The 11,645-nt window shown below is 44.6% G+C and overlaps 1 protein-coding gene across 1 annotated transcript; it reads right to left on the bottom strand.

Annotated features, from left to right (window-relative positions):
* Positions 1–898: 898 nt before the first annotated feature.
* On the bottom strand, positions 899–2,212 carry SOX11 (SRY-box transcription factor 11). The gene has a single exon (XM_032214443.1). The coding sequence runs from the start codon at positions 2,210–2,212 to the stop codon at positions 899–901; it is 1,314 nt and encodes a 437-aa protein (XP_032070334.1).
* Positions 2,213–11,645: the final 9,433 nt, after the last annotated feature.

Below are 11,645 nucleotides of genomic sequence, written 5' to 3'. Positions count from 1 at the left end.
TCTGTTATGTATCAAAAATGTTTTCAATACCTTTGTGTACTGAGGTCTAGGCTGTCTGGTATTTCAATCAAGGAGGTATAAGGGAACGAGTTCCAAAAAAAAGTTGGCAAGTAGAAATCACATTTGTAAAACCATAAACAATTTGATCTGAAAAGTAAACTCTGATCTTAAGTCAGTTCAGAGGTGTTTTTTTTTGTAAGCGTTTGTACAGTCTGCATTTTTTTTTTCCAAGCTCCCTGCTGCTTTGTTAAGAATTGGATGCATAGAAGACATCAGTTTTCTCCCTCCAAACAAAAAAAGTTTGCAATGGTCCCTTTTTTTAAAAAAAAAAAAATCAGAACAGTCCTTGGAAAATCTTTGTAGGAGAAACAAAAACATAAAAATCCACAAACCCCCTTGAGTTAACAGTTGTGCTGCCAAAAGACTTCTTTTTTTTTGCAGACCACTTCCAGACTTCAATCACAAACTTCAAACAACGCCTTCTGAATCTTTTTAACCCCCAGTCCCGTTTGCCATTTTTTTTTTCCTCCTCGCTGCTACCGTTGTGATTACCAATTTTTTTATTTTATTTTTTTGGAAGAAAAAAAAAAATCAGAAGGAAAAAAAATAAAATCACAAATTCCGGAACTCGGTTTGGAACTAACTTCAAGACTTAAAAAAGAAAAAAAGAAAGAAAAGAAAAATCCAAAGACATTTTGATCATTACTTCACTTCAAAACTCCACCAACGTTTAAGCGTAAATCATTTCCATTACCGATTTTTTTCTTCTTTTTTTTTTCTCAGTCCTTTTGATCTCTCTCTCTCTCTCTTTCTCTCAGCCTGTTCGCCTGCCCGTCGCGTTTTCCTCCGCTTCCTCTTTCTCTCTCTCTCTCTCTCCCTCCCGCCCTCGCTCGCTTCTTCAGTAAGTGAAAACCAAGTCGGAAAAGTTCGCTTCCAGCCAGTCGCCCGCGATCATCTCGCTCAGCTCCGGGGTGCAGTAATCGGGGAACTCGAAGTGGGAGCCCAAGCTGCCCTCGCTGAACGAATCCAAATCCTTGTCCACGAGCGAAAGGGAGAGGTTGCCCGCCGCGGAGCTCACGCCCATCTCCGAGGCGGCGTGGGTGTGCTGGGAGAAATTCAAGCTGAAGTCAAACATCAGGTCGTCCGCTTCTTCGCCGCCGCTGCTGGAAGAAGAGGAGGAGGAGGAGGTGGAGACGGACCGGGAGGAAGCCGGGGACAGGCTGGGCTGCTGGGCGCTCTTGGGCATGCTCTTGAAGCCGTAGTAGAGTCTGCTAGCGCTGGCGCCATGCGGGCCGGCGGCCCCCCTCACCTCCTCGTACAGGCTGGCCCCTTCGGTGGACTCCGCCGAGGAGCTCAAGGTGGGGCTGGCCGGGACTTTGGCTACGTTGTACCGCCTCAACTGCTGCTGCTGCTGCTGTTGCTGCTGCTGCTGCTGGTGATGATGATGATGGTGGTCCTCTTCCTCCTCCTCCTCGTCCTCCTCCTGCTTGATCCGCAACTGCAGGTCGTCGTCGTCCTCCTCCTCCTCCTCGTCTTCGTCCATGAAGACGCACTTGATGGTCTTGCTGCTCACTTTCAGCGCCCCGAACTGGTGGTAATCCTCTCCCCCGTAGTCGCCCGGGTGGGGGGCCAGCTTCGTCCCGGCCTTCGGGGGAGACGACGAGGAGGAGGAGGAGGAAGAGGAGGAAGAGGAGGTTTTCCCTTTGCTACATTTCTTGCTGGAGCTCTTGGCGCTCTTGCCGCCGTTGCTGTTGCCTCCGCCTCCGCCGCCGCCGGTGCTGGTGGGTGTGTTTTTCTCCGGGCTGTGGTTGGCGCTGGGTTTAGCCGACGGGTCTATTTTGGGCTTTTTCCTCGGCCGGTATTTGTAATCGGGATAATCGGCCATGTGTTTAAGGCGCAGCCGTTCGGCTTCCCGGATGAACGGGATCTTCTCGCTGTCCTTGAGCATTTTCCACCGCTTGCCCAGGCGCTTGGAGATCTCGGCGTTGTGCATATCCGGCGACTGCTCCATGATCTTTCTCCGCTCGATCTTGGACCACACCATGAAGGCGTTCATCGGCCTCTTGATGTGCCCCGAGGCCGTTTTGCACCAATCCGGGTCGCTCTCATCCAGCGCCACCGGGCTGCACGCCATGAACTCCCCTTCTTCGGTATCCATCGCTTCCCTGGGCAGGTTGTTCTCCGGTTCGGGGCTTTCCGCTTGCTGGACCATGGTGGGAGGTACGGTCGGTCTTGAGAGTTGCTTTGCAAGCCTTTCGTCTCGATGATTATTATTATTATTATTATTATTTTTAAAAAACGTATTTTTCTTCCACTTTGCACCCACCGACCGCTCGCCCACCTCCTTCGGCTCCCGCGAGCGGCTTGCAAGGTTGAAGCCCGGCGGCGCGCAAGTTGCAAGCTCCTTTTTTTCCCCTTTTTCCGCCTCCCTGCCCTTGGCGTTTCTCAGTCTCTCCGCTTCCCTCCTGCTCCTCGGACGCCGCTGATTATCCGTCTGGCGGCGTCGGCGGCAGAAGCAGGACTCGCTCCGGCTCTTTCCCCTTCCCCCCCTGCAGCAGCAGCAGCAGCAGCAACAGCAGCCGCCCCGGACCCAGAGACCTCGCTGGATCGCGCTCCCCCTTCTGCAAAAGTTGCGGCTTCTCCCCCAAGTAGTTATCAGGGTTTCATATGGGTGACATCACTCCCGCGGCCAGCCAATGGGGGAGCCCGGCTCCTCCCCTCGGCTCCGCCCCTCCGCCTTTATTAAGTCCCCCCACCTGTAGGCGCACGCACACACCCCCCTTTCGCAGCGGCTGCTGGAAGGCGCGGGGTGGGGAGGGGGAGACGGAGGGGAAGTGGGGAGGGGGCTGGGCTGGGAGGCTCGTCTGAACAGAGCCGGAGAGGGGAGAGGGGACAGAAGCGAGGGGAAGGGCTCGGAGGGGCCGTTAAAGCCGCGCTGGGATCAGGGGGTCGCCCTCTCCTCCCGGGGCTTTCTGCAGAGGGGAAGGGACCCTACTTCTCATTAAGCGGCATCTGGGAGAGGCAGCGCAGGTGAATCTGGTGCGATGGTTTCCACGCCGCCTTAGTCTCCCACCGGGGGAAGCTTCTTATTCTTGTAGGAATCCACTCGCATCCTTCTGGGTATCGCCTTCTTCTTCTTCTTCTTTGCGCAACGGCTGTAGGGGGCGCTTTGGTACCGCTCGCTCGTCGCGGTTTCCTTTCGGTCGAATTCCTTCTGTACACTCAGGCAGACAAACCCACACGGAGATGTGTGTGTGTGTGCGTGTGTGTCCTCTTGACTTGCAGATTATTTTATTTTTCTTCCCTCCCCCCCCCTCCCCAGCCTTCTTCCAAACCTTTCTCCCTCTCTACGCACACTCTTCCCCACCTACCTGATCTTGTGGCAGGAATATATATTTATATTTCTCCCAAAACCAGCAGCAAGAATACGTCCTGCCTCTTCTATGGTAGATTTAACATCTCTCGAGTGTGCTTTTCAGGGAATAGTGGTCAGCTTCAAGAGATGGAGGGGAAAGGGGGCATGCGAATTCATATATGTATGTCTATCATGTGGGATGATTCAGTTGTCTGTAGCCGCATGCATTTTGCCCGTGTTTTGTGTATTTTTACTAACCCCGTTCAAATATCATTTTTAAACAGCACTGATTTTAATCAGCTTTTAATCAGGTTATATTTTCTAAGGACATAAGGGTATGTAGGTGAGGCTGGCAGTGCCAACAAAAGTGTGCTTAGCTTTATCAGCACTTTTCTACAAGCGGTTATTTCAATAAACATGCTTAAAACTCTTATTTTGTATGTCCTATACTTGTAATTAAAAGTAAAATGTGTATATATATATATGCAAAAAAGAAAACATGTGTGTGTGTGTATATATATATATATATATATATATATATATATATATATATATATATATATATATATATATATATATATATATATATATATATATATATATATATATATATATAAAGTCACAACCCCTGGTATGCCCAAATATGGGAGGAAGGTCACACTTCCATTCTCTGTCCTTCGGCTCGTCACAAGAGACCATCCAGACAGAAACCCAATATTTTTTTTATGTTATATTTGTGCTGATAGATAAATAAATAAATATTTATCAACACAAATATAACAAATGTAACAAAAAGGCAACAGTAAAAAAAATATTGGGTTCTGTCTGGATGGTCTCTTGTGACGAGCTGAAGGACAGAGAATGGAAGTAGTGATCTTCCTCCCATATTTGGGCATACCGGGGGTTGTAAAATCTCTCTCTATATATATATATATTGTTTTCTTTTTTGCATAAACAGTGGGCCATCCATTCCTGCAAATAGTTTTTAAAAAGATTTAATGATGTTTTCAGTATGACAAATGTGGATGTAGTTACAGGATTAGAATGTAATGACACTTTTGAAAGTTAAACTATCTTAAGCCTTTTTGCACCAGTACATGCCTACTTATCTGGGAGTTCATTAGCAACCAAATCAGCCCATCATCAAAAAATATCTAACTCCCAATATGACAGCAATGTTAATGAGAGTATCGTGGCATTAATTTGATGGCAATGTTTTGCAAAAAGTAGTACTTAAAAGCATAAAGCTTCAAAGATGTAATAAATGCCAGAAAATAAATAATATACGAACATGTAATACTTAAAAGTATTTTTGGAATAAAATGAAATATAAGGATGCATGCCATTTATTAAATGTACTTTTGCTTATGTATACCTCTTGCCAAGGCTAAAGCAGATAAAAAGAAGTACTTTGCTCAAAAAATGCTGAATATGAGATTACATATGAAATATAGCATCTCTTCCAAAATAAGGTATAAAAATCTCCAGACAGCAAAAAATTGCTACATGGCATCGTGGCTAGCTTGCTAGTTTTCATTGCAGAGCATGAAGTCACCACAGAATGGCTTGCCTTATTTAGACGGAAGAGTTCGTGTTGGAAAAACGTCCTTTGAAACAGACCATTTTGCAGACACCAGTATTCCTGGGTCAACCACAGTGACCCACCCTCTTCCTGTCCGCTCTGCTCAAGGTGGGGAAAATATATCCACTCATTTAATTCGAACTCCTGCCCCTTAGACTCAGAGAGGAAGAGATCATTTTCTGGCTCTATCTGTCTTCCAGAAAGAACTTTTGGTTCAGTTCAGTTCTGCAACTACTTATTTAAGGAAGGAAAAAAGCCACGTTAGGAATGGACGTTTGAATGTAACCTTTGCTTACACTCAATTCATTTTTCCTTTGAAATTCAACTAGAGTGAAGTAAGTAGAGGGATGTTTCCCCAGTTCCAAAAATTTGTGTTCTGATTAACATTCTATGCTGTGCCCTAACATGATTTGTCTGACACTGATTTTACACATTTTAGCTGAAGCCATATTTTATTTTTTTCATTTCTTAGTTGCCCTACGTATGGGAGGAGGGGGAGACCAACGGAGCTTAGAATGTTTTCCTCTAATGCAGGGGTGTCAAACTCACACCGTCACGGCAGTGTCACGTGATGTGTCAGGACTCCCCCCCCTCGCTAAACCGAGCATGGGCATAGCCAGCGCATGAGAGCCGAGGTGGCGCAGTGGTTAAATGCAGCACTGCAGGCTACTTCAGCTGACTGCAGTTCAGCGGTTCTAATCTCACCGGCTCAAGGTTGACTCAGCCTTCCATCCTTCCGAGGTGGGTGAAATGAGGACCCAGATTGTTGTTGGGGGCAATATGCTGACTCTGTAAACCGCTTAGAGAGTGCTGAAAGCCCTATGAAGCGGTTTATAAGTCTAACTGCTATTGTTATTGCTATGACACATCCAGCCTATGGGTTGGGAGTTTGACAATCCTGCTCTAATGTGCCAGACATAACAACGGTAGGGTTTGTGGGAACCAAGGTCATCTCAACAACCACTCGTAACATCCAGAGGGAGTATCTGAGAATCCCGCCATCTACCTGGTTGGTTAACGTCACCTGTGACCCTGGGGGGGGGGGTAATGTCTATTCTTTTAATTATACCAAAATGTGGGAATTATTTACAGTTGGTTTTACATTTGAACGTGGCAATATAATGTACCCAATAAAGGAATCTGAGGAATACTATCATTATTCTGAACCATGACATTAAACCAACTCTAATAAACCAACTCAAAACAATAGCAATAGCAATAGCAGTAGACTTATATACCGCTTCATAGGCCTTTCAGGCCTCTCTAAGCGGTTTACAGAGAGTCAGCATATTGCCCCCAACAATCTGGGTCCTCATTTTACCCACCTCGGAAGGATGGAAGGCTGAGTCAACCCTGAGCCGGTGAGATTTGAACCGCTGACCTGCTGATCTAGCAGTAGTCTGCAGTGCTGCATTTAACCACTGCGCCACCTTGGCTCTTAAAAACAGGTGTGTTACATGGTGATGGGGTAAAGATGGATAAAATAAGTGTAACATTCATAATTGCTTTGTACGGTTTGAAGTCACCAATGTCTGCAGTTACATTTTTTTCACCGAGTGTACTTTACTAAAGCAAAAACATGCCAATAAAATTGACTGCAGACCTGCAAATAGTATTGAGTATGCAGTATTGTATAATTTTATTATCAAGCTGGCAAGAGGTTAACATAACTGCCTGATAGAGGCAACCAGAATGTTTGTCAAACTTAGAAATGCAATTATGTGATTCTGCCTTTCAACCTGTTATGCCAAGACTATAAAATAGACAGGAAACTCTGAATTCCTTGCTATGATAAATGTAGCCAATGAAACACTTTTGATGTTGTACAACATGAACAAAAAATAGGATCTCAGACAGTATTTAACAACCTGCAAATTCCTATATCAGCATGTAAAAATGCATTTACCTTAAGCTATTACCAAAACTGAGAGCCAATTTGGTGTAGTGGTTTAAGGCAGTGTTTCTCAACCTTGGCAACTTGAAGATGTCCGGACTTCAACTCCCAGAATTCCCCAGCCAGCGAATGCTGGCTGGGGAATTCTGGGAGTTGAAGTCCGGACATCTTCAAGTTGCCAAGGTTGAGAAACACTGGTTTAAGGCACCAGGTTTAGAAACTGGGAGGCTATGAGTTCTAGGCCTTTAGGCACAAAGCTAGCTGGATGACTCCTCTCTACGAGGAAGAGCCGAGGTGGCGCAGTGGTTAGGGTGCAGTACTGCAGCCACTTTAGCTGACTGTTATTTGCAGTTCAGCGGTTCAAATCTCACTGGCTCAAGGTTGACTCAGCCTTCCATCCTTCCAAGGTGGGTGAAATGAGGACCCGGATTGTTGGGGGCAATATGCTGACTCTGTAAACTGCTTAGAGAGGGCTGAAAGCCCTATGAAGCAGTATATAAGTCTAACTGCTATTGCTATTGCTAACCCAAGAACCACTAATCAGCTAGTGTAAGGTAGCTGTAGTGCACCAAGGATAGGTGCACAAGTCCTGAACAGAATTGACTAGCAATTTAGGCTGTCGGGAGTGCACTGTGTCTAGCATTTGTAGATTTCCCTGACATTGTATGCCATACGCTAAATAATAAATAATAACAATCACTGAATCTTTGGCAATGTTTGCATAAATTTCCAAAATAACATGAAGATATTCAATACTTTTTTCAAATTCTACACTGAGAAGTTTTGGAACATTGGTAGTAACGCAGTACAGCAAAACATTTTACACGGGAATAGCAGAGGTGGGTTGCAAAGCCCAGCACTACTGGTTTGCTTTTGCTCGTGCATGCGCTAATGCACATGCGCGATGCTTCTGCACATGCTTCTGTGCATGTGTGTGTGTATGTTACAATAAAACAAGAATAATAAAAGTGAAGAGATAGATAGAATAGAGTAACTTTATTGACACTTTGAATGTAAACCAATCAAATTAATTAAAATGAAATTTCATTGCATGCATAAGGTTGATAACTTAATAAATAGTTTACTAATGCAAATTAATCTCAGTTAAGGCAGAATGGCAGTTCGTTCACTGCATTTTTCTGACATTTCATGTGATAAAATGGCATTCTACTCTGTTTCCCCCAAAATAAAACTTCCCCAGATAATAAGCCCAATCAGGCTTTTGAGCGCATGTGCTAAAATGAGCCCTCCCCTGAAAATAAGCCCTCCCCCAAAATATTGCAACACAGCAGCGGCCATGAGGTGACCACGCTCGCCACCTCCTGCACCTCAAAGCCAATAAGACCTCTCCTAAAATAAGGCCAAGCGCTTATTTTGGGGTTCAAAAGAAAATAAAACCCTGTCTTATTTTCGGAGAAATACGGTATCTCAAAGAACAGCTCTGAAAATCAGACTCATGGTTACTGTTTGATAAGCAAGTTGAAGCTCTTGGCAATATGGACTTGGGAAGGAGGTTGATTGCATATATTCAGCCCAGTTGCAACCCCATCTGGAGTGTGAGGATGTTGCAGTGGTAACTCATACTTCACCATCATGAGGTGCTCATCTCCATTTTTAAGGCAAGGGATCCAGCATTGTCCAAATACATTTCTGTGGTCATATGGCCAGCATGATCATACGCCGAGGTGCACAGAACATTGTTATCTTCCCACTGAAATGGTACCTATTTATCTAGCAGCATTTGCATGCTTTCAAACTCTGCTAGGTTGGCAGGAGTGGGACAAGTGATGGGAGCTCACCCTGTTGCATGGTGCGCGGGTCTTGAATTCTGGCTGTGAGCTTTCCAGCTAACAAGCTCAGCGTCTTTAACCATGGAACCATCATTCCCCGTTGCTCTCTAGGTAGTTGTTGTTTAAAAAAAAAACAATGAAAGCTCTAAGGCAGGGATATCAAACTCAAGGCCCATGAGCTGGATCCAGCCCATGATGTGGTCAGATCTGGCCCACAGGGCATCCTGGTCTAGCCAGTGTGAAGAGGAAAGATCGGGCCAGCCTGGCTTCAGCCCAGTCTACCCAATGTGAACAGGAAACATGCCAGCAGTTTGGGAAGTGGTGTCAAGCTGGCCATGCCCACCCAGTTGGCCACACCCACCTGTCACCCAAAGTCAACTTCAGCCTTCCAATTTCCATCTTCAGTGAAACTGAGTTTGTCACACCTGCTGTAAGGGATCCAGAACGCAATAGTCCTAAAGATGGTTGCCACATGCTGGAATCAACATTCAATCCCTGTGTTGTGGGGGATTCCCTAGTTCTATCTATGGGGCAGTGGTGGGTTTCAAAAATTGTTCGAACCTACTCTGTGGGTGTGGCCTCCTTTGTGGGAGTGGCTTGCCGCCCATGTGACCGGATGGGAGTGGCTTGCCGCCCATGTGACCGGATATGAAGATGCCGACGACACTTGTCAGAACCCCCTTAAATCACCTCACTCACAGCACTGGCATGCATAAGAATATGATGTAAACTTGTTTTTTAAAAGGCATCTTTGGTTTGCGTTAAAACAACTTCAACACACGCAATGTTCTGATTGCACCACTAACGCAGTGGCCATCCTTACCTTTCACAGAGGCACTGAGTTTTATAAATAGGAGCATGATAGTGTAGAATAATCACATCCAAGGACCAGTGGTGGGTTTCAAAAATTTGTTGGAAGCTCTTCTGTAGGAGTGGCCTGCTTTCCGGGTCCACTGGTGGAACATCTTCTAACCGGTTCAGTAGATTTGGCGAACCGGTTCTACCGAATAGGTGTGAACTGGTAGGAACCCACCTCTGCTATGGGGGTACCTGAAGCAGAGTTCTGCACAGCTGCTTGTGAGAGAAACTCTAATATTCTGCCTGCTGAGATGGACTTTTAACATTTTGTGAAAAATGTAACATATATCCTAGAAAAATACTGACTTTATCTTTTAAAATATATCATTATGTTAAAGTGCACCGAGTGGGATAAAACGTAATGGGATAAAATTTGGTTTTGACAACAGTGATATTAGAAATGTCAATCGCTCAAAAGTATATTTACTGCTCGTTCACTAACCTTGTTATATTCTAGAGGAGGAAGTTTCAGATTTTAGTATATCTCTCCTCCTGAGAGGCCAACCGGGAGCCGAAGTGCAGTTTGCTGGTGACAACATACAGCAAAAAAAAAATGAAAACATGTTTCATGCAAGTTATAACAAGAGAGCTAAGTATTGTTATCATCGCAATGCTAAGAAGGCCCAGTGAGACTTCAATTCTTTGGAGCTTTATTTAAAGGACTTTGGGTGCAATGAGCTAAATTTGCATTTGGACTTTATTTTTGAAACACCAGACAAGTCCTTTCAAACAATTAATGTAATTCACGTATTTTTTGTAATAATATGAATGTATCCATTTCTAACCATTAATGTTATTTGTGTAATGGCACTCATTACATGAAAATGCCATGTAATTATGTCATTACAAAACCAACATTGATTCTCTAAATTTGGGTTTAATGCAAATGGATATCTGTTCCATCTACACAAGTCAACATTTCACTGTATGTACTGTCATCCATAATGAAAGAATTGCAGAATTTTAGTTCAATGGAACTGTGAGAATGGTATATAAAGTCTTTTTCCTTCCCTTCCCTTAAACATTCAGGGCAGAGATATATAGATATTACATTATGTCATGCCACATGTATGAGGATTTTACATTCCTGGCAGTGGGCTGGGTTATCTGTTTTACACAGCATCCTATGTAGTGTTTTCAGTTACACATTGATTACCAAATAGGAGCCATGTGATCAGTTCATCCTCATTGGAAAAAAAGAGGACGGATTTCGTTAAAGCAGCTAGTTAAAGATGTTAAGCCTCGCTGGTGCATCACATACCACAATTTATTGTATGATAATTTTCCTAATGCATACATTAATGCTGTGTTCAGTAACTTATTCATATAATTATGTAAATGATTTTTTTTCTTTTAGAAATGAGATATCTGATCTACATATTTAAGGAGCTAAGCATTTTGCAGACCACAATTTCCAGCAGGGCTTCTGAGTTTGTATGTTCTAATGCGAGAATTTTGCATTAAAGCATGCATAGTCTTTCACATATGTGTGAAACGTTGAATTCAATGGGATTTGTTTATGGGGAGACATTCATCGCATTCTATTGAACAATACATGCTAAGGGCAGTAACTTGAATTTTGATTCTGTCTTGAATTCACTAAATGGCTTAAGGAGAGCCGAGGTGGCGCAGTGGTTAAATGCAGCACTGCAGGCCACTTCAGCTGACTGCAGTTCAGCAGTTTGGCTGTTCAAATCTCACCGGCTCAAGGTTGACTCAGCCTTCCATCCTTCCGAGGTGGGTAAAATGAGGACCCGGATTGTTGTTGGGGGCGATATGCTGACTCTGTAAACCGTTTAGAGAGGGCTGAAAGCCCCATGAAGCGGTATATAAGTCTAACTGCTATTGCTATTGCTACTGTTCTCCCATTTGTGAGAGGAGGCCAAGTCTGTGCAATCGAATCGGTCTTTGGGAGGTAATTGGCAGGAGGCGGTCTCTCAGGTACCCAGGTCCGATGCAATGGAGGGCTTTAAAAGTAACGACTAGCACCTTGAAGCGTGTCCAGAGACCAATGGGCAGCCAGTGCAGCTCGCAGAGGATAGGTGTCACGTGGGTGTACCTAGGTTTACAGCAGAGATGTCAAACTCGATTTCATTGACGGACACATCAGGGTTGTATTTGACCTCAAGGGGGGGGCACGGTTGACGTGGCCATGGTGGGTGTGGC

The sequence above is a fragment of the Thamnophis elegans genome, chromosome 3 (assembly GCF_009769535.1).
Source record: "Thamnophis elegans isolate rThaEle1 chromosome 3, rThaEle1.pri, whole genome shotgun sequence".
Taxonomy (NCBI): domain Eukaryota; kingdom Metazoa; phylum Chordata; class Lepidosauria; order Squamata; family Colubridae; genus Thamnophis; species Thamnophis elegans.
This window is presented reverse-complemented; position numbering and strand designations above follow the sequence as displayed.

What these genes read in the sequence shown, in the direction of transcription:
- SOX11 (XM_032214443.1), bottom strand. Translation starts at nt 2,212, where the DNA reads ATGGTCCAGCAAGCGGAAAGCCCCGAACCGGAGAACAACCTGCCCAGG.